The sequence below is a fragment of the Filicampus tigris genome, chromosome 11 (genome assembly GCF_054856515.1).
Source record: "Filicampus tigris isolate MCC_2025a chromosome 11, RoL_Ftig_1.0, whole genome shotgun sequence".
NCBI lineage: Eukaryota > Metazoa > Chordata > Actinopteri > Syngnathiformes > Syngnathidae > Filicampus > Filicampus tigris.
In genome coordinates this window covers 10,678,692-10,702,952 of record NC_141227.1, presented here as the reverse complement: position 1 = coordinate 10,702,952, position 24,261 = coordinate 10,678,692, and the positions used below count along the sequence as shown (strand labels likewise).

Here is a 24,261-nt window from a genome sequence, read left to right as displayed (position 1 = left end):
CACAGTCTGAAATTAACGGTTTAAATTAGCAGCTGTACTGGTGACAGTGAAAATGGAAGGTCCAGGTTATCAGAATACTGTATCAGCATTGTAATTGCTGATAGGATTAGATGTTACAGTTACTGCCACACTGCAGACTATATGTCAGACACACCTCTGTTGGACATAACCCCTTAGGGACGTTACTCCCTTCCAAAAAATATAGTTGATGGTGTGATTCGAAGAAAAGATTCATGAGATGTAGCACCTCCTAATGACTCAGTGACTTCTCTATCATTTATCTGAAGAGAGCATTGACGCCAAACTATTGAGATAAATGTTTTTGAAATATTGACTAACTATTGGCCAGTTAGCAACAGTTCGGATTAAATACAATATATGATGCAATACACCATCAGTATTGATGACACACCCACACAATGAAGTGAACAATATCACCTCTGAGTTGTGCAGCATCAGCTATAGTAGAGGTGACTACAGTGCTTAGTGGAGGTGAAAACAACTCAAACCGAGCACAGAAAGTCATTTACAATACTAGAGTATAACCTTTTGAAATTGATTGAAGTGGAGATTAGTGTCACTCTCGTGGGGGACATACTTTACTGTAACGTGTATTTTGGTAAGTGTACTTGATAGTGATAATCTCACCTTTGTGTTTTGCAATCAGTTCAAGGTATTGACTCACTGGGTATTATTGACGGGTAAGAATGTTCTCTGTTATCAAGGTTTTAGGATAACCGTGGAAATACTGTACACTGTACAACATGTGAGCTCACAGGTTCTTTGCTTGTGAAGTACGCAATGAAAGTCACTGGTTGTTCCTGTGTGAAACACTTTCATTTAGTCTGAAAAGAACTGTCACTCCACTTCTGACAGCCTAAAATACCCACTTTGATGCAGAAGGCGTCCTTGATGGAAAAGTTAGAGCAACTTTGTCCCCGTAAGTGCAGACATTATTTCTCATGAAAGCTACGAACAAAGGACATCCCAGTCATTGTCTTTTTTTTTTTTTTTTTTTCAGTTTCCTTGTGAAACAGCAGACGGCAGCAAAATAAAACACTCTAGCTAATCTCCTTCCTTGTTGGTCAGTATCAGCTCCTCTTTCACTCCGTCGGTCACTATGGCCACAGGTTAGAACGAATAAAGTCAGTGACTTAGGCTTTATAAAATAAACCCTTTCTGCCAATGCTTTAGCACTTTGCATTTGCATTCACACCAACTTTCTCAGTTACCTCAATTCACAACTTTTTTTATTGCCACTGCTTTGCATTGAGACACAATAGGAGGGGCACTTCATGCCTTTTTACGAATATAAATAGCCTAATGTGAGATTTTCATTTGAACCATGTAATGTTCCTGTCATCACTGCCTCTCAGTGTGTGCCACACCAGAGACATCTTCCCACATCCCAGGAGAGAAATTTCCTTCTCATATGGCCAAGGGACCCACAACATCCTCAGAATATAATATCAGCCAGGAGGATTGGATTGGAAGCCAACTGCCACTAGGCATGAAAAGCACCCTTATTAAAAACATACTGCGGTCGTCGGGGGAAGTTGGTGTCGAAACAAGGTCAGAGTGGGGACTTACTTTATATAAGAAGATACGGACCAAGCCACCTCATGAGAGGCAGCCTCCTCCAACGCATTAGTGTCTTTGCATTATCAAATATGCAATGACCTTCATTATATCTGTATGGATGTCCTGCCAAGATTTGAGCCTGTCATCCAAACATATGGCACCAGTGACATCAGTGTTCTCTATGCACAAAACGCACACATACACACACAACAAGTGAAGGTGAGGTAGCGTTAGTTTAGACGAGTGTTTCCCAACCTTTGAGACAAAAATATTACACAGTCTGAATGCTGAAATAATGATGATCTCTTCTATGTACTCACAAATGGACTTACTCTGTGTGAAATCTGGGCCTGTTTAATCGAACAAAAAGTCGATATACGCACTTGCAGAAAGCCATGACTTCTTCTCTTGAATGAATGAATGGCAGTTGGGTGCGCATGTTTATTGCACCTTCTTGAATGTAATAGAAGAGCATTTAATTGTTCTGACTGTCATGACACCTCACTCCCATAGCTAGATGAATTAAGTGAATGAATTAAGTGAAAGTGGATCATTTCCCACGGCACAGTAATGTGCAACGGCGCCCCGGTTGGGAATCACTGCTTTAGATAACACAAACACCACAGATTAACAGACTACCATATTAACCTTCGGGTGCATCTAATTGTTGGGAAATTGAATGCAGCTCTCAGTGTGGAGCCAATCAATATATTGATCAAGCCTGGCTTACAACCTCTAATCCTGCAAATCTTCTTCAGGTCCTCAAGTGCTGTTCTGAATATCGGAAGGACTTGCGTGTTACTGCTAAAGCATAATTTATCTAATGCATCTGCCTGTGTCCAGATTAATTTCTGTGTGTAATTGTTGATTTTTCAATAAATGTCAGCATTCCTCCCATCAAGAAAAACATGGCTGCAGTGACCACTGAAAGTTTGAACCTGCGCTGCTTTATCAGCAGACAAGCGTGCCCAGAGCGGCTCTCATCCGTCGTAACCTTATTAATCTTTGCCTTCATCTAACTGGGTATAATAAACAACGGCAGTATTAGACGTTAATACGATACGTTACTCGTAGTAGTGCAGGGCATCTTCTGACGGATCAATTATGGCAGCAATTAAAATATCTTTTCTTCAAGAGCTCATGCAAAGGCTCCACATATGCTCTGCCTCCCCCACTCGTGTTTGTTTTTCATGAGCTCTCTCTTCTATTTGTTCTGTACACATACTGTAAGGCCTTCATTGCTTCACTTGTTATCATTTTCAAGGGTAAACCGACTTAATCCAAGCCCAGTTCAGGCTCTACACTATATGGGCTGTCATATTTTACCTACAGGAGCTGGCATTCATTTTAAGTAGATGGATTTCAATATCTCTCCCAGCAGACTGGGAAGGGGTACGAGATTTATGGGAGTGTTTATGGGAATCGTTATCGATTCATCCAGAGCCTCGCAATCAAACAGCACTCCGTTTTAGTTGTTCTGCAAAAGTTTTTGAAAAGGTTGAGGTCAGGATTCTCAAATTCATCCGCACCAAACGCCACCACTGCCTTTGTGTGTCATGCTGGAACAGTACAAAATGTTGTAATCTTAGAATTGTTGTCTCATTATGATGAATAGTTTAAGATCTCCTCACCTCACCTAGCTACCCACCAGGAATCAAGCCGGTATATACCCTCCGCTATATAGCTGTCCTGGCATCAATCATCCCAAACTCTACCACCAAACATGCAGAGCTAGAAACTCATTTGTCACTCCACAGAACACATCTGCACTGTTACAGAGCTCATTGTTGGCTTGCATTACTATGAGTACTTTATCCAACGCTTGGCATTGTGCCATGGAAAACTATGCCTCAAAGGAGTTTTGAGCTGATGTTCATGCCAAAAAAATGCCTTGAACTTTGCAATTACTGAGTCAGCAGTATTTAGGTATTTTATGCACTGTGCATTTCAGTGTTTAACTTGTCTCTAACTTTATGCAGCTCTTCAGTTGTAGTAGGTCTGAAAAATTTCCACACATGGATAGATCAGTTGATATTTCACCTACACTATGTCAATAGTTACAGTACACTGCCAAAAAAAAAGGACTTAACTTTTGGTTGCACATGATTAAAATGTAGTCAACTGATGTAATTTTGTATTCTTTTCCTCAAAAATATAAAAACATGATATGTTAATTTAACGGATTTTAATCATGCGCAACCGATGTACATGTCCAAATTAAGTAGATGATTATTTCAATGTGGGTATTTAGTTGGGTACATTTTCAGTTAAACATGATTAAAATGTGGTTAACTGATGTAAATATCTCCTCGTTTTCCCTGAAAATCTGTTAGTTTAACATATATTAATCATGTGCAACCAATGCATAACATCAGATTAAATATAAATGACTTTTTTTCCCCCCTAATACACTTAAACTTAATGTATAAAAGTATAGGAAGAAATTTCACAAGCAGATTTAAAACAGAAGTAACAGATTTCTTTAAAAACATTTTTTGGCACAATGATGGACATTTTACACATGATAAAACATCTGAATTCAGTGATTAAGAGGTGTGGCCGTGTGGCCCAGTATTTTCTTCCAGTGATGACTCAGCATTTGGGACAGGAGGGGGCAGTGCACCAGATCCAGCAAATGGGCACTTTCTACTATATCAATTTTATATTTGATTCAGAGTAATGACTAAATTGTGAAATTGATGTGTAAACTTCTTCCAATCCCTGCAGAATTATTTTTGCTTAGTGTGAGTCTGCCTGACTTTGTGATCTAGCTGACACAAGTCTGCTGTTTGCTGGGCATGACTGACGTTTACTGATTTGTTCATTACTCATATGGAGCACAGATTACAGGTAACCACAGATCCTCCCCAGCAACAAGTATATGTTTGTATAATAACTTCTGCATGTCGTGGTTGTTAAGCACATTGCCCCAGACCACAAGATAGAGTGACACCTGGCTCGGCTCCTCGGTCATGATGGCCCTTCGTCACATCTCACCCCTTTTATCAGCCTAATAGACCTCTGATGATATATTACGGACCTAAACCTTTGTCTCTGTGCTTCGCTGAACTCCGAGTGGGTTCATTAGAACGAAGACAGTGGTTCATGAGGCTTGGATAGTATTGCCGCTTAAAAGGAAGCATTTAAATAGGGTGTATAACATCATGGAATAGCAGGTGCTTTGCATTGATAATATCTTGGGAGTCGCATGGTCGAACGCCTTTTTAAATGACACGAACCTTCTAATGATCTGTTCTGGGGAACATTTCAAGCCAATGTGCACACGAACCCGTGACTATTCCTGGAAAAAAGCGGACAGTGTTGGTTCGACAGTCCTCTTGTAGAGGTGTACAGTTGCACGTTGGCATATATAATACGTTTTATGCACCTTTGTTATGCATATGAGCAATGATGAAAAGAATTTCATCACCGAGAGATGGGATTCCAACTGCCCCTCCTCTTCGTAAGGATTGCTGGGGGTGCAACATTTCAGAATGGTGGAGGCTGCCCCCACCCACCTGCACTCCAATCTTGTTGAGTGCTGATATTTCACATGCCTTTTCTTTGCCATAGATAGATCTTTGCCATTGGTAGAGCGATGCTCAGAGGGTTATCTAAATTGAGAAATCTGTGGGGGAGTAAGTACAAACATGAACAGAAATTGTGCCTTTTCAGTCAAGCCAGTGTTGATGTGAATTATTCACATGAATTATTGCCTAAAAAAAAATCAAGGAACATTTACTGACCTTGTCCATTTGAAGTAAACAGTTGTTTGTGGTTCATTGTTTATATGTATGGCCAAGGACTGCAAGCTGCATGTTGTTTTCTTGTGATGACGAAATAGAATAGTTTATGAGTTGGAATTACATGTGTGATTTTCCTTTTGCTGGCTGGGCTCATATTTACACACACACTCCAAGGTTCTCATTGCATGGACTATTCTCATGTGAGGGCATTCTGGATGCAACCAATAAAAAGAGCAATTTGTTTTTTTATTGTAATATTGCATATTTAAAGGGATGGAGACATTTTGCCTGCAACTAAAACTGTTTTAGTGTATTCAGCATTTGCGCCATAAGAGAAAAGGCTGCTGCTCACAAAGAGTTGCATTTGAATAAATTTGGTGATTTTATACGCAAGGTGCACATAACAATTTTGGTCTGGTTCTCAAATGAGCACTTGAGGTTGTTGCTTGGCTCTCCTTTTTTTCATGATGCACCCACCTCACTAGACTTTAAAGCATGGCACAATGAGGCAGGGATGGGAAAGGTAATGACATTCTGCACTTCAGTAATATTATTTGTATAAAAAATAACTTTGTAAGAGTACTCATTCAAATACTCAAGTAAAAGTAAAAAAGTAGACGCTCTGAAATATACTTTGTGAGTAAAAGTCCAAAGAATTTCTATCGTATTTTTCCTTCTCATGTCATATGATTTGAAGGCTATTCAATTCGTCATTTAACACACACGCGCAGGAAGACCCACCCCTCGAATCAAGTTTTCATTAATGAACCGCTGTTTCATTCAAACAGTATAAAACTAACGTCATTAAGCAGGGCCAAGCTAACAAAAGGGTACTCGTTTAGCTTTACCTCAATGTTTTCTCAGATTAGGCCATGACTGGGCGTCAGACAGCTGCTGACTTGCTGGCGCTGGCTCGTTCTGAGTCGAGCCCATGTTGAAAGTTTCAACGTCGACATACTCCACGTTGTCGAACATTTTACTTACATTCTACTTACCTTACAATTAAATTATCTTCTGTAGCTCGTATCTTATAGCCTCTTCTCGGGTGATGTTGTAGCTTGAGAGCTGGGAAGTCCGGGATCGGTTGTAACACTTCATATGATTGGCGGAGCCACGAACATTGGTCTAATTTATTTTTTAATCGTCATGTAAAACAAAAGTAACAACCCTGTTTTGAAAATGTATTGAGTAAAAAGTACAGATACTGGTGATAAAATGTAATGGATAAAAGTAGGAAGTATTCTAAAAAAATAAATACTCCGTGAATTACAAAAGGACTGGAAAAAACTACTCAAGTACAGTAATGAAGTATTTGTACTTTGTTACTTTCTAAGGCAGCAGTCCCCAGCCTTCTTTGGATCACAAGTCATTCGCGGATGACACAACACTACGCTAGCCCCGTCGCTTTTCTCATTGTATGTGCCAGCACTAGTCAAAACACGGTACTCTGATTAATATTCATGGTATGAAATCAACATAAGGAGTGGCAATGTTTGGTGAAATCGTCATCAGCTGCAGACCTGAATTGGCAAAGAAGCGCAACTTGCACCTGTTTACTAGTGCAGCACACTATTGAACTGTGACGGCTTAGATTTTGGGAGTGAGGGATTTTGAATAAAGTGGGCAGGAATCAACGTTAATCAAATCAAAGATCAGATTCTCACCAATTAGAAACATTTTGTTTTAAAACTTTGTTGAGCTGGTTTAAATTTATACCATCTACTGTGTATACTGCAGCCTTTATATTTCCTGCCCAAACTCTTTACTACAGCAAAATATTTGGTAGACAGATGAGCAGTGACACTCGTGCGCTTTTGATATTTCTAATGCACGCAGCTGCGCACCACTTGTGTGCACCCCTGTTTACACCTTACTAGCATTATACTGTAGATCCTTTCACAAATATAACATTAAAATAGGACTAAAGTGCAATGTTGAATCATTTTGTAAGTTTTTGCATCCACCGCTACAATGAAAAAGTCATATGACATGACTATACCAAATATTCTATGGATATTGATCTGCCAGAACAAACCCTTCTCTTCAACCACGTAAAACAAACGCACACATGACTTTATGCTATGCTGAGTGAATGCACAATGCCCATCTCATCTCTGGGTACAATTTCCTGCCAGATGAACATATACAGTATATTTTAGTGCCACTGAGTGTAGGTTTATTAGTTCTAATAGAACCCTTGAATAAAAGGCTGGCGTTTTCATGTAATTGTGTTATCTTTGACCAACATAGAGGATGGAAGTTTGCACTTATAAGCGATGTCCTATAGCTTCCCTTTTCACAAAACATGATAATATGTTTAGTCACAGTTGGATGTGCTGCAGGAGAATACAAAATAGTCACACATGGCAAATCTGCTCAAAATACAACATTCTTATTCATCCCATGTCTTGTGATTGTTTCCAGCAGCTCAGAGTGAAAGAAGCTTTGCTATCGCAAAGGGAAATGAAAAGAAGGCAAAGGTAAGGCACAGTGGAGATTAAACTGAGGCCATTATTGAGGGCACTAGTGAGGAAATGGGTTGGGGATCGACTCAAAAACGGGTGAGCCGAGAGAGTTTTAGTCAGGTCGGATGAACGCTGACGGCAGCTGCCGCAAAACTCTTTAATGAGGATGAGCAAGCTTGTTTTAAATTTCCAGAGTTCAGAACTATTGAATATTTTAGTAGTGATCGAAACAGAAATGTATTTCACTGTTTTTCATCAACTCTTTCAACCTAAACAAATACGGTAAACAGATTTTATAGCATTAATATCTTTGAAAGTCTTTGTCATTGAGTGGGTTGAGGCAGCTGCAGTAATTACTGAGTTAATAGTGGGATGAGAAGAGAGTCTTTGCTTTGTAAACATCAGATTCATTATCAGCTTGACAAATAGGCCAAGATGGCGCAGCTGTGGTGATGTTTATGCACACAACGGAATATGGAAATGTGACACTGATATGAAAGCAAAGGTGTATTGCGCTCAATCCCTCCTTGATTGAACACTGAATCTCTGCTTCAAAGATTTAATGACGCCAGCTTCGACATTTTGCATATGCTTGTATTTGCCTTTCTGGGTGCTGCTGCTATCTTAAATATAGGGACAGACTTTGCCAGTAATAAGCAGGTCGTACATGTTGCAGGGGAGTTGAGGATGGTGCTCTACTTTTGGAATTGGGTTTACAAGCACAGGCTGTTAGAGGTCACTTGTCTTTCATAAGAGTCTTGTAGCTACAATGGCCACTGCAAATGTGGACAAAAAGGAGGAAAATGAACATTCAGCAAATTCAATTCTGTTGTCTAAATGTGTGGTGAAAAACACAATGTATTCATGAAGCAAGGAATTTCTGCTGACGCGTGGAAATACCTGAATTCAAGTATGATGTCTCTTTTGGTTTCCAGACTCCATGCTGCCAAGTGATAAGATTTTCTACAAGATAAATCCTGACCATGGGATGTGATTCTGAGACCGTGCAGTACAATTCTATTTGCATTTGTTCCCAGGCTCAAACCTTGAATGCAATCATTTGAAATCTGCAACTGCATGCGCCAAACTGGAAAGCTGTTGTTCCAGCCTTTGCGTTCAGAATCAGCACAGACAGCGTCTTTTGCCACTCCGCGCTCCACCACTGTATCATATTTAAACACATTACACAGCCCAAATTGAGTCAGATAGCATTCCTACAAATACATTACTCCTGCTTGTTACTTCTCAGACTCCAGCTGTTTCAAGTAGCCTATTTGTGAGAGCTGCAGATCATGTTTAGTAAGCTCTCACTCATTATATCAGACCCCGGGGAGAGAAAGGCCCTCTCGCTCCATACTATCAAAGCCATCAAGCTGCCTTCTACAACATGTGGAGAAGCTCTGGAGTACACACAAAAACTAGCATGCTCAGCCCTGAGCACCTCTCCCACTAGGAAGCTGTCAACATTCAAGTGTTTGATCAAACCTTAATGCGCCGTTTGCTGGTGATAGGTAAACGTGACCATAGTTGTGCAATTAAAGAAAACTTTATGACTGTAATATATCACCTAATTTAGCTCTTCAAAGTGGCATTCATTTTCTCCTGAATCTTAAAGTGAAAGTCAACCCTAACATATTTTTTTTCCAGAATCTGTTATATGCAGGCCCACTAGTTAAAATAAGGCATTCTGATAAATATTGCGTTTGGGGAATAAGAGTTAAACCTCCAGTTTTTATCCATCTCTGGGGGCGGGCATTTTGTCACTTCTGTCGACTGAAAATGACATCACAGTTGCTCTGAGCTGAGGTAACGGCCAATCACAGCTCACCTGTTTTCTGAAGCTGAGCCATGATTGGTCGTTATCTGAGCCCTGAGCATCTGTGATGTCATTTTCAATCGACAGAAGTGGCACAATGTCCACCCCCTGAGATGGCTAAAAACAGGTGGATTTTTCTGCTTAACTCATATTAAACAAACGCAATGCTAATCAGAATGCCGTGTTTCAAATAGCGGGCCTACATAGAACATATTCTTGAAGAAAAGATGTTTGGGTTGACTTCCGCTTTAAGTTGTCTGATGCTCTCGGGGCAGGGCTGGGTCATTAATTTTTGCAAAGGGGGTACATGAGAAACTGGAACATTTGCAGAGGCCAAGCCAACATGCTAACTTCAGCTTTGTTCTATATTATTTTTAATTTATTGAGAAAAAGCAGGTTGTCTTTTTCAGTAAAAATGCTATCTATTGTTATTGTGAGGAAATTAATATTCTAAACTAATGTTATTAGCATCCTTAAAATTGCATCTTTACACATTCAAAATTTTAACATAAATTTTCGTGCCTCACCCGCAAACTCATATTGGCCATTCCTAGGCAGGACTCTCAAATATATAGATAAGTGGGAAGTTTAATAATATTGACAGTGACGTATAATGATACAGTGATGACTTAAAATACACCTAATATGTACAGTATATGAAGCTGTATATTTGCGTACAGTATTATATCGGGCTAAATCTTCTCAGTCCGTGCAGGAAATAAGAAAGTTACTAACATTAGGACCACTGTTGTCATTTTTGCTCATCTCTTTTTTGGCAAAATAGTTGCTAGAGGGGTCGGAAAAGTCATTCAATATAGCAAAAACGTAGCTAAATTGGCAACTCTGCAGACACAAGTTGCAGCTCTTGCTCACTACATCGCTTGTACCAACGTCCGCACGTGTGCACATAAAATAAAAGCACAACTTTCATTTTTTATTTTATTTTGATTTCATGGTCCCTGTGAGATTCAATCGGAGACTTTAGGCGGGCTGGATGTGGTACATTGCCACTGTCTGGTTCGGGGGTTCGTAGGTCTTCCTCACAGTTCAGAGGTTGGGGGTTCGAATCTAACCTCCTTGTGTGGAGTCGAGGTACTCCGGCTTCCTCCCTCATTCCAAAAATATGCTGCACATTAGGGGAAGTGAAAACTCCAAATTGCCCATAGGTATGAATATGAGCGTGTCGGATTGTTTGTCTATATGTGCTCCGCTATTGGGTGACAACCAGTCTCCAGTGTACACCACACCGCCTTTTGCCTCTCAGTTGGGATAGGCTCCATCTCACTTGTGAATGAAGACAAATGGTATAAAAAATGGTTGGATGGAGTTCTGTATACCTACAGTATACCTGCAGAGGTCACACGCCATTGGACAAACATGCTATTATGCAAAAAGGGTACTTTATTTACCGCTGCACCACTGCAAAGTATAATCTACCTCCTGCCTGCTACATGCCGTGTATATTTCCATCCGGTTTGAATAAGATGTGCAACTTCTATTATTCAAGGAAAGTACATTTGCAATTTTTTTCAGCAAAGAGTTCTTCACCATACACAAAGAGATTTTGCCTCAAGAAATCACAGCCCTATTGATGCTTGCAAAGCTCAGCGACATCACTATAAACAGGCTAATCTTACATAAAAGCTGGTCTCTGAATGGCCAGGCAGTTGAAACGTTTTAGCGCATGGTGGTAGCAATGAATAAATAAATAGATAACACAATCACAGGGCTGCTGCTTGTGCATTGCACCGCGATCCCATGTGGTTGGCAGCAGCTCCAAGATAGGAGATTACTGCAAATAATACCCCTATTTTGTAGCTCTTTAGCACTGCAGTCTGACGACAAATGAGCAATAGGTGGCCCCGTTTTAGTCCCCCCCCCTGCCCGGCTGCATTTCCTTGCTGAACTCTGCAACCTTGTGTTATTTTCCATGCGCTACCTTAGCTTTTCCCCGCGCCATTAGTGTGCACCAATAATCTATGTGAAAATGTTTCACTCTGCCTACATACTAGTAACGACATATTTGCCACACTTCTTCCTCGTTTTACAACCTTCTCAAATTCTGTTCCCTATTGTGTCTTTTTTTTTTTTAAGAACCACAGGTCAGAGTGTAGTGGCAGCAAAATGTACAACATTTCGGCTGGGTTTACTCTGCGGGCTGTAGTGGCCAGTTCCAATTATACGCCTGCATCCATGTTTTTATTTATGAATGTATTTATTTATTCATTTAATTTGTGTCTATTTTCATGTCAATTACAAGTGACACATAGCCAATATGACTTTGGTTACAGTGATGGAACACATGAAACTACCCGCATTCACAGCCGTAGATGCCCAAGTCACACTTTAAAAAATATATACATACTATACACAACCATCAACTTGGGGCAGTGTCAAGACAGAAGTAAACAATAATATATAACATACATATTCAATGCTACATACTGTCTAATTGCAGTTTACTTACACTGATCGCCATCTGCACTTATTTGCATTCCATTCGTATTGACTGGGTATCTCTAATCTGTCTGTTTATGTTGCTTTTATAATGCTAGGTATCCAATATGTATTGGCTTTATATCCACAATTGTTAGAGGCCCGATTTGAATCTGAGAACATTCAATTCTGTGCATGTTTTTTTTCCCATTTATGCTGCCATGACAGTGTTGTCATTACTACATGAGATTTTTGGGACCAAAAACATATTTACGGCAGTGCCATCATGTAAATGTATATAGGGCCTAAGTGTTGCATTGAGACATATTAAGACACAACATATTACGTTCACCCCGCTTGTATGATTTATAACAACTCTTTTAGAACAACGCTCTCAGCCTCAGTATCACCAAATCATAGAAAGTATTAGATATAGATACGCATACTGTTTGTTGTAACACATTTTTGTGAGTAATCCTTTTCAAGGATGGTAGATAAAGTATAAAATCAAGGAAAAAAACAGACTTTGTTTCCGAAAATGATATGAGTGGCACTTGCTAAGGTGAAGCCGAGCATTCCTGAACTTACCTCTGTAAGGCATCAACAAAAATTATATTGATTTGCAGTAAATATCCATTGAGTTAAGTGTTTCCTTTTTGAGTGAAATTCATCATTATTTATTTTTTGAACACAGTGACTTTTTGTCAAAAGTAAATGGTTACTTTTGTGCCCTGATACAATATGTACCTATGTTTTGAATTAAAAAAAAAAAAAGAAAGTCTGATTAATATATTCCAATTGGAAAGGTTTTAGTGACTACACACTTATGGGATTCAGTGCCGCCTAAAGGTTAAGAACTACTGGTTTAAGAAGAGGAACAGGGAAAGGGCTTATCAATATACTTTGATGTTATGAATTATAAAAAACATTTGGGTATGATTTCTTTGATGAATTTTTAAAATGCACAGCTGTGTTTCTATTCTCAGTTCCTGTATTATTATTTCAATAACATTTCCGATGATGGAGGGTAATCATCTTGCAACTTGAGGCAAGGTAAGGAAAGCATGCAATTAAGTAAGGGCTTCAATTTGCATTTGTTTACAATAATTGGCAGAAGGCTAAGTTAAAACATAAAAACAGTATATTAAGAAAAGCCATACCTACAGCATGTTTCTCATAAATGGTTCCCTGTTTTTTTCGATGCATCTATATTAATCAAATCTTCAAAGCTGGATTATGCACTTCTTAGAGGACTGTTAGACAATACCTGTATTTGATTTGTAGCTGGTTGTTTATCTGGTAAAAGGTTTATGCTCTTAATTAATAGTTTTATATATAAAGTTGTACATTTTGTTTACTTTTTACTGCAAAACACAAATGCCCAGGTAAAAAAAAAAAAACTATAAAAAGAAATTAAAACGAAGCATTTTTTGAGTGAGAAAAAAATACAAATAAAGAAAAATAACAAACCTGCTCTAATATCTAATTAAGCTATATAATATTACACTATAAACTGATTGGCCAAGTTAAACAGGATGCAACATTTAGTATGTTAGTTAATACCATAACATTAAGATAGCTTCACCTGGTAACGATATTTCTAGAAAAAAACACCACAAAATGTTAGGACTGGTTGTTACGTGATGTATCAGTTGCTATGCAGTTGCTATGGTCCTTTTATACTTCGGCCTTTATATGTCATATAGGCCTGGTGCCGTAACAGTTTATAAACTTGAATTACTCAGTGACACGTTCTCAGTACGTCAAACCTTCTTCGAGTGAGGATGATAACTCTCTTTGAGTTTCGGCTCTCGGTAGTTACTTTGTATTTACGTTGATAAAGACTTTTTACTCTACAATTTATGCGTCATGTCTGCGTATGGGTCCAAATCCCAATGCTCACGTGACACAAAATCTGCACAGGCCTCCTCATTAGTATGCACATGGTGACTCTGGTTTTTCCTCTACTGACAAACTAATTATTTTTAGTCGCCTAACCATGTGTTTTATTCGTATCCCTGTGGGATTTAATTACATTTCCTTCAACCACAACTGAGTGATCTCCTGTAATAATCGTCACCTCTCATTAAAAAAAGATTCTCTACCAAGAATGGCTAATCACATAGTAAGTGTATGATGGATGCATAGACAGAGTGACATCAATTTTGCAGTTGAAATATATAAAAAATAATTGGATTGCAAATGAGCAGCTATTTTGGGGGGGAAGTTGGAGTGGAGTAGCACTTGGATTTTGTACTTGAATTTTACTTTTAGATCACTAAAACCAAATGGGAACAGTCTTGTCTCGGTCTCTTGGCACAATCTGTTTCCACAGTGTAATTAATGGCCTTGCTTACAATTTTAGCAACACAATCATGAGAAATCACACTGGCACATCTAGCAACTTTAACGTATTTAGTTCAATTCATCATGGGCTTCATGCTTGCTGGCTCTGTCAAACGCGCCCTCAGATTTATTGACAATCAACTATCTGCCATACGACCACTAGAGTAATGATTTTTCTCACCAGGCTCCCGAAAGACACACTTTCAAATTGTGTGCAGTGAAAGAAAACACAAGCATTGTTTGTGTCAGTTCTTCTCATTCTATTCAATTAATCACAGTCTTGGATGGAGATGAAGACATGTTTATGCTGTTATGATTTTAATTTAGGCACACAGCTATGTTATTGTTGTGTGAGGGTAATAATGTGGCTGGGTTCAATTATTACTTCCTGTAGGTCATGTAACTTTAATTATGCTGGCAGTAACTGTCAAGCTTGTAGATGCTGCTTTCGCGCTGGATATTACCACTGTTTGACTTCAGTCTGTTTACATGAATTGAGGAAATATTAAGTGTCAATAGAGTACCATTTCTAGTTTATGGAAAGGAATCACAACTAACTAGAGAATGCCATTTCTGGAGAAATTGCATGTGAAGGGTGAGAGGCTAAATGAAAAATTGTGGAATGATATCGAAAGATGTATAATTATATTGAATGACATAATTAATATAATGACATAATAATGACATAATCGTATACAATGAGCTGGAATGAGCTGAACATTGAAGTTGTAATGGTTTGAGACAATAAAAAATTAGAAATTAGTAGAAATTAGAGGAGAATACCATTGAGAATTAATGGTGAATTTTTGGTGGGTATTTTTGTAATGAACTTGTTGGATGAAAATTGTTTGAAAATAAAAGGTTGATTTTTTTTTTGTGGAGAAATGTGAATTCTTGGTACGAGAATAGTGCACTAAATGACATCAATTTGGGGAATATGTTGAAATTGGAGTCGTGAATCAATGAATACATGTAGAAATAGAAACGATTAATGTACAGAATATGAATTTGTGATTTTTTTTTTTTTTTTTTAGGAATAAAACTGAAAAATGTCACATTTTTTGTATGTGTGAATTTTTGGAATGTTGAAAATCATTCTCAAGATGAATTGAATGAGATGAATGTTTTGAATTTGATTTGAATTATATGAAAGTACATTTATGTAAAAAAACTGTGGGAGGAATAATACTAAGTTTAATAAAGAATTGGAATTAAATATTTATGAAGGCTGAGGCCTTCACACAATGAGTACTTTTTGTTGTTCTTTATTTGCTTCTTCAACAATCATCCACATTCAGTAGTCACTCAGCATGTAAACACAGGACTTTGTCCTCATCAGACCAGCTTGTGGATGTTCTTATATCAGATTTTAACTTTGAGTCAAAAAAAATACACATCTTGAAGAAATGAAAAAAATAACGCATTTGATTACAAAACATAGGTGCAATTCTGCAACACACAGTACACACTTTATGTGTGGAGTTGTTCAACAACGGTACGTCTGGAAGACAGTGCTTCACCACACACGCACACACACACACACACACAAAGTACACTATTGATCTTGTCCCTGTGAAACAAACCTAAGGTGCAAAAACAATTAGCAGTACACATTAGGCTGCAATGCAATCAGAGAAGAAAAAAACAGAAGAGAACCCTCAAGACATGAAAGGGGATAACTTCACTTTTTAATGATCATTTATGTATGTTTACTGTGGGCATAACAACACTGATGGAGTTATATTGAGAGGGGTGATTGTAAGTGCAGAGCAACATGCTACAGAGAGAAAGAAGTGTCTCATAGTGCTCTCTAATCTAAGACCTCTCGTCATTAGTAGATTCAGAAGTATCAAAAAGCAGCACGACCACTCAAATACAAATGCTTGATGGGTGTTAAACACAGTGCTTTGACTATAAGTGTATGTATTTATATTCCCCTCCATTATAATGCTGACACTCCACACCGATAATCGCATGAAATACTCATTAGCGAATACAGAAGAATGTGATGTATTGCTGCGATGTACAGTATGTGCATTCTATGCAAAGATGGATGGAAATAAGAAGAGTAGCTATTCATCATAAAAGTTATTTCTGAGGTCAGCCTCAGCCACGAGTCTGCCCTCATATACGTTTAAAAATGTACATATATTCATATGTACATGCACATCAAGTGCAAGATAGATTTCTCAATATTTTCTTCTATATATTTCTAAACTCCAACATCTGAGATACACTTACGCTCTTTTTCATCTGTATACAACAGTAGTGGAAAAAATAAATACCAGGCCACGCTACACAAAGTGATCTTTTTTTTCTTTTTTTTTTTTTTTTAATCAAGTGCAAACGTTAGGCATAGAAGATAAGCTCAGGAATCTGACCTCCTTGCACCCCTGTGCCATTAGTGCTGTCTGACGAGCACTGGAATTGAAATGTCACCTTCCCACACTGCACCTCTGTCATGCCTTCCTGTCCAAAGTAGCTCAGCTCATTCCCATCAAGAACCACACTGGCGGTGTAGAAGGTATCAGGCTCGATCTGCACCGGGTACTCAAACCACACCGGGAAAGTGTTGCTGGAGCCATCCGAGAAGTATTTGCTCAGGTTTTGTCCCATCAGCACTCCTTGCCGTTTGAGCTCTATCTTGGCGCTATATTCTGTTGACCCACAGCTGGAGCCGTAGAGTCCGAAACCGGCAATAAACACTCGTTTGTCCACAGCAAACTGTATGCTGTCACAGCGGCCCCGATAACGCCACTGATTGCTTCGGTAGGCGCAGGACTGGAACCTGTGGCAGCGCTGCGGCGTCAGGCCCTTCCTTGGCTGGCTGACAAATTGAAGTTCAGGCTTCTTGGCAGCTGTGTACCAAAGGAAGATGTCGTTGGTCTCATTAAGCGTCAGCACGCCCGACTGGGCCGCGCCGTTTGCAAAGTCATCCAGAGCCATGGTGGGGATGCGTATCAGGTACATAGCCGTGCCCAAAACTTTCCGCTTGTTATCAGTGGACAAGGTGAGCTCCTGTCTCTGACACTCGGCCTCAGCCCAGCTGAGCGCCGCTTCGAAGACAACAATCTCTTTCGCGTTGAGAGTCTCTCGCTGAAGGATGCTTTCCAGGGTCTGGGAGTCGATGTCACAGAAACCCTCGGAGCGTAGCGCCAGCTCGGCCTGGGCGTCGATCACTTCCCAGCAGCGCTGAGTTAGCTCGGGCTCTTCGAAGAGGCAGCTCTGGGAGAGCAGCACGCAGGCGTTCTTGGCGCTCAGGCTGGTCTCCAGAAAGTTCACGCAGGCACGTGCCAGGTGCGGTACAATGTACTTTTTGGCAGCGTAGAGAGTGGCTAAGACCGTGTCAGCACTTAGGTCGATCTCGTCACAGTAGATGTACCTGTTGACACAGACGTGTAGTTTACGTTGATGAACTTTATTGCATTGTACCGGAAAGCATGCGACTTTGGAAACAAGGGCCAGAGGCACCTTACATGACTAATGCTTGACTCCTGATGTCATTCACGAATCCGTGCTACTAAAAGGCACATCAAACGCATGAATGTGTCTTTATGACAAACGAAACGAAAAAAATGTGTCTTTTGGGGGCTTCAGTGGATTAGTGGCCTTTTCCTTTGAAAATTGATTTGAAAGACAGTCCGGCCTTGATTTGACTTGGCCTTGAAGGAAACACCGTGACCACTCTTGTGACTCAAAACATTTGTACCTCGCATCATCTTTCCCTGTTGAAATCAATGGAAATTTTATGACTCCGTCCTGGCCCACAATAATCAAAAACCTGTACTGTGTTTTTGATAGGTCAAAAAAATAACATTCTACAGTCTTGTACTTTATAAAAACATAGATAGATAGATAGATAGATTCAGTGCCCATTTCTAATGTGCTCTTTCTATTGCTACCAGGGCACAGTATAATACAGACACACATAGTACATGAAGAGTTTCAGGAAGCTGCAGTAATAGTAGTTTTTTTTTGTAGAGGATAAAAAATATGTGCTTGTGAGTAGTGTTATGTTGTCTGCTTATTGCCCTGTTTTGCTGTCCGTTGCAAATATCCATTGCCTAAAGCATTATACAGTATCTACTTCCGTTGTACAAATAATTTGAGTTACGAGCTTGGTCCCAGAACCTATAAACTCCTAAATCCTACCACTGTACCTTTATGCTGATGTGAAATATAAGCGTTTCCTCGGCTTTGAATAATTGTGCACGCAAAACTATTGGTGTCATGACACCACCCACTCAAAGCAATAGGTTTGACGTGTTCATATACACACTCACTGACCATAACATTACAATTTTATGAGATTGTGCCTGCTGACTGAAACTGTCAGAGGTATTCAAACAATGTGTGTACAATTTCACTACATCCTACTCAGAGGTATTACTCATGATCAAAATTGTTTTGCTAAATTAATAAGATATTTGAAACACCTCTCAGTATGATTCAGTGCCCTTCTGTGCCACTGCACACTGCAACCACTATATTAAATCAACAGTATTGTTTCGTCACTAAATCCTTGACAGTGTGACGAATGAAAGATTCGAAGACAATCCAGCAGTGATGTTGACAGAAGGAAATGTTTCATACCTCATCCCATAAACATGGCGACAATATAATAAAAGGTCAATGATAGAAGTGCACGGGGCAAACAGAAGAGAAGATCCTTACTTCAACATTGCCAGAAAGGCAGCTGGTTCCACATCCGGAATATGAATCTCATCATCGTTTTCAGCCAGCTCACCATAAAACATGGCATGAAACACTGAGCTGCCCACAGCCAAGACATACTGCTCGGAAATGGAAAAAGACATTTATTAATTGGTTCACATCATATGTGATTTATACAAGAGACATTTTGACCTCATGAGCTTGATTAGTTGTAATTTGACTTGAATCGTTTGTGAATGTGCAGCTGTGTATTTAAGGCCCAGCTATTGAACGATTTCCCCAGTTGTAATTACTGGAGGTTGCCTTTGTACGGTTTGCCTTATAATGAGCAGTGTTCAGCCAGATAGAGCGGTATTTACCCTCAGGATGAAGAGGCATGTTTCTAACAAACAAGATTGCATCTGATAGAAATAAAATGAATCCTAATCACACCATTGAATAGCGAAAATTCAATTTCCTGAAATTAATGACTAATCACAGCTTGACTGAATCGGTTGCAACATAAAACGCTAATTTTAGAAATGAGAACAAATCCATTAATGACGCTACGTACGCCTGTATTGTTTGTGTCAACTTGTGTGTTGGTGTGAGGGGGGGGGGGGGGGTCGAGAGTTTTGCGGGTTTCGGTGCCTGTAGGTCGGGACTTGCGTGACATAGACAGTATTCTTATTATGAGTTGGCAATGAAACAGTAAAGGCAATCTTTGTTCCAACATAAGGATACACAGATATTAAAAATTATTTTCCATAAAGTGAGGTCAATTGTGGACCAGTTTAAGATGTGCTTAGTCGCACCTCTTGGCTCTTGGCTATAAGTGCCAAATGGAAACAATAAAAATTGCTGAATTGACCGTCATTATATCCAACTGGCATAATGTTTCAGCTTTTAAGTGCAGTCAAGTCATCCAACATGTCCTTCCATAACTGCCTTCTCAAAGTGCACTCAGTAATCTGCTGCCAGCAATTATAGATTATAAATCTAGGTCTCACATCAAGACCAAAAAAAAAAAAATGCTCACACAGGGCTCATCTGACAGTGAAAATACAGAGTAGTCAGCTGGGTGCTTTTCACGGTGACAAAATATTCCATGACTTGTAGTGAATTTTAAAATAGATTCAAATAGAATAGATGTGCTTTTAAGTGATGCCCATTGTCCAGACATGATGTGAAATTAATCATTTATGGTTACATCTTGGAACACAAAGGCTTAAGGGTGCGAACCAGACTAAGACGCCGGATGTCAAAAAAACACTTCTCAACAAGCATAAATGATGAAAATTGACTTGATTAGAATGACAACCGCTCCTTCTTATAAATACATTGTGCTGCAAATGCAGAATAGGGTCTGATTATATACTCTATGTGAATGCATTGAGCTTCAAGTTGTGGCTGTGTAGATTGAAGTTGAAGACTGTAATTGCGCCCAAAATGAAGAAAACGAATTCTAATGAAGATACAAAGACGTAGAAATTCTTGTGTGGAAGATGGAGGAAATAACCCTTCTCCTTTTTTCCCCCATTCAGACTCATTTACATAAATAATTGAAGACTGTCTCGAACAGGCATACTGAACTGTACTGTATGTGGTGGCGAAGCGAGAGTGGAGCACAAAGGACTTGAGTTCCATAAAGTGATGAGGAAGGTTTATGAAATGCTTGTCGTTTTCCACTTAATTGACTGATTGATCAAAATCTTACTCGGTGTCCTGGCAGCCGCTTGGTCCTTCCAGGCTGACCCACCACAAAGTGAACATCTGCCATCAGTTCATTGTTGTACATGACAGAGTTTCTGAAAACACAGAAAAAGAGACAACAAATGTACAAGGTATTTGTATGTCACACGTGTAAGACAAAAAAATGTCAGTTTAGATATGATGACAAATGTAACGCACCCGAATAGAGGAATTCATTACTATATCATTGAACAAGTAGTTGCTTAAACATTTTCTTCTTTTACTATGAAATTTAGTATTGCACAAAGTGTGACATCTCCTAAATGAGAGCAAAACAAAAGCTGTCTACAAAAGGCCCAACAATGAAGCTGTGTTTATGTATTATTGAGCAGAGGAGCACTGTGGTAGGTAAACAAAATGTCCTGGAGAGACAACAACAAAGCCCGGTCACAAAAAAAAGAAAGAAAAACACATACAGTATTTAGCACTGGACAGCTGGGATCTTTTTTCGTCTCTGGCCAAAGTAAATATTTTGCCTTTAGCACAGAAGAGTCTTGGCCAGTCGTGCATAAAAAGTCCACCTCATGCTCGTCCAGATCGGCAAAGTGTGCATAAAGGTGGTGTCAATAAGAATAACCCCGGCACTTATACATACGCACAGAGATGACGTTGTTCATCTTTTTATATTGCGTTTCTTTTTTTCCTTGTTGAGGAGCCATAAATATTTCGGCCGCCTACCTTTCTCTGATGGTCGAATAGAGTCCTTGCCAGTTACAGTTATGTATGGTGTTGTTGTTGTTGAGGTTCTGCTGCTGGTACTGTTGCACAGTGGTGGCAGGTGCCGGCTTTTTGGTGGGGAATATGTCCGCTGCCATCTTCTTCTTCTTCTTGTTCCTCAGAGTGATAATCTCATAGCAGACTGGGGGCAGTTTGGGGCTACCACTGGCATTGCCCTTCTTGGAGCTTTTGCTTGACTTGCTTTTGACTGACTCAGGCAGCATTAAGAAGAAAGTCAGACATTTCATGTTCCTTCCCTTGGCATCGACCATGAGTGTGTTCAACTGCTGAGCAGCGCGAGAGCAGAAAGGACATCCAACGGGAAGAGACAGCTGCGAGGGAGGACCTGGGAAGATGACAGCGCAGGTTGCACGGCTCGGACGCAGTGCAGCACTCACTAATCCGCGAGGAGTCTTCAAAACTTGCTGGTCGCTTTATTTCTCTGAGGATGCAAGTCCACACTTGTGATCCACTTTTTTCCTGGGTGAACTTACATTTGCTCTTGGGAATGCCATTGCTGATTCAGGGTGATGAGACCCGCTCTTGAAATCGCCTCTTCGCCCCCCCTTGTCGCTCTGCTGAGGGTTGGTCTGACAGCCGCAGATTTAGTGCTGCTGCAGTGGTTCTCAGACAGACAGCAACGATGCCTCCATCCCTCTCATCTCCCACTCTTACTCCAGCTCTGTCTTTCTTTACAGCTCGCTCTCTCCTCTTTGGAGCGCTTACACCTTCTCCTCAACACTTCCTCCTCTTGCTTCCCCCATGAGCGCAGTCGTCATCCCGGATGATGCGTCGGTGGATGCTGCGCTGCTCTTCCTCGCCGCTCGTTCTGCTGACTACAGAGATTAAATGGGAGCGCACAGAGGAGACTGTGCTCCAGCCCCCTCGACATATGCCCCCCCCCCCCCCCCACAGTACACAGAACTCCTCATAATGCGGCCAATGGCAGTGCAGAGCTTTCTCGATTGGCTCATGCGGCACAGTGAGGCACATACTTGAATATGTAATCGTCAAAGTCTCAATTAAAGAGGCAGCTGTTTTCCACGGGAATTATCTATTTCCTGTTTGCATGATCTAAAAACATCACGTTCAGGCTGTGATTTGAAAGGGCAATTGTAATACAAGGTCCTTCAAACCGACACATGCACATTGCTTTTCATTTTTCACTTTAACCGGACTCGCAAAAGCTTCTGAGATAAGTCAACAAAGTGTAATTGATCTCAAACTATGAACTCATTATAGTGCTTCGCAAATACCTGTCTTTCAGCTAGTACTTAATGAATAGCTTTATCTTTGATTTGCACTTATGCTCAAAGTCATTAATCTTAGAATCTGCATGTTCTCCACGTGATTGCGTGGGTTTTGTCCCACATTCCGAAAATAGGCATATTAGTTTGATTTCTAAACGGCTCATACAGAAGATGTGAATGATTTGTCTGTACGTGTGACATCCAGTTGATTGGCAATTGATGTTAGACCCCACCTTACTCCTGTCAGTCAGTTGGTAAAGGTTCCAGCTCACCTGTGTCCCTAATATGGACAAGCGGTAGAAAATGTATGCATTCATGTATGTGTATATCTTTTCATGTTATTTTATTGAGATAATCATTCGTATCCCTGACCATTTTCAGGAAACACACACTTTTGCAATATTTCAAGGATCTCAATAGCTTCTATATAACGAGCATTCTGAAGATGAATAAAAAATGCAGTTATTAGTTAATGTTAGGGCTGTAAGGAAAAAACTATTTCAATTGTAAAGTGGTTTAGATTTAACCAAATTGAATTGTTACATTTTAAAATGTACCACCCTTGAATCGTATATTGCATTGAATCATCTTTATGAGAGAAGCACACCAAGTATGAATCACTTTAAATCAGTTTGGTTTTGATGATGAATTTTTGTTTATTTGAATTTAATTAACTGGAAACGATTGGTCTTTGGAGAACTCTGACATGTTGTTGAATACGTATAAAACGACAAAAGCTACATCCGTACAATATTGAATATAATCGTAATCCCACTGAATCTGCTGCACTTGAAAATGTACCTTTCTTGAATAGTATCATCCCCCATGTATGCATTGACTCATCTTTTATTGGAAGGATGTACACCCCTAATTAATTGCATGAGTAATTTTGGACAATAAAAAGAATACTGAAACGACCAATAAAATAATTACAATAATAATAAAAACAATAATGATGATAATAAAAAGAATTCTTTTTTTTACACAGCATCTTAGACCTTTGCCACTTCACTGATTGATTTCTGATTGAAAGAACCCCCCTTCAATTGTGGGAGGGCAAAACAACCAAAACAAGTACAATATATCCGGGACTGAGAAGCATTGTTCTTGTTAAGTCATCTTTGCAGAGGAATAGACTGAGACATAAATGCAATGCACTTTTGCACAATGTATAATGCATGTATTTTTGCTCCTCTTGCGCAGTTGGCACTTTGCACAGTGGGGATTCTATTTTAAGCAGCGGAGTTAGTGTTCTAAATGTTTGTGTGAGATGGTATGAACGTATAAAATGCTGATATTGTAATATTTATACTGCACATCATTTGAAATGTTCAAATGTTTAATATTTACCTTGCTTTAAAGTTTTCAGGAGCAATAACGCTGTCCTTAATACTGGCTTGCCATCTCATTTGGATGAACAAAAGTAAAGCAAAAAACTCAAAGAGCAAGCCAGGGTGGAAAAACTGTATTTTTTGTATCCACTTCTTTGAGCTACAATA

At 39.5% G+C, this 24,261-nt stretch overlaps 1 protein-coding gene and 1 long non-coding RNA gene across 5 annotated transcripts in view; one reads left to right on the top strand and one right to left on the bottom strand.

Moving 5' to 3' along the window:
- LOC147139712 (uncharacterized) overlaps positions 1-24,261 on the top strand; it is an 80,232-nt gene that overhangs the window by 41,041 nt on the left and 14,930 nt on the right. For 3 of the 4 annotated variants that reach the window (XR_015088729.1, XR_015088728.1, XR_015088727.1), the window contains exons 5-6: positions 7,752-7,807; positions 8,728-9,418. The exons of the other annotated variant lie outside the window; for it this stretch is intronic. This is a non-coding gene — a long non-coding RNA (uncharacterized LOC147139712). Of the gene's footprint in view, positions 1-7,751; positions 7,808-8,727; positions 9,419-24,261 lie in introns of those variants that run through there. 4 annotated transcript variants of the gene reach the window in all.
- On the bottom strand, positions 15,640-22,371 carry btbd3b (BTB (POZ) domain containing 3b). The gene is made up of 4 exons (XM_086045385.1): positions 21,474-22,371; positions 20,761-20,851; positions 19,065-19,183; positions 15,640-17,772 (listed from the first exon to the last, which is right to left on the bottom strand). Exons 1-4 carry the CDS (start codon positions 21,782-21,784, stop codon positions 16,740-16,742), a joined length of 1,554 nt encoding a protein of 517 aa, XP_085901511.1. The 5' UTR covers positions 21,785-22,371; the 3' UTR covers positions 15,640-16,739.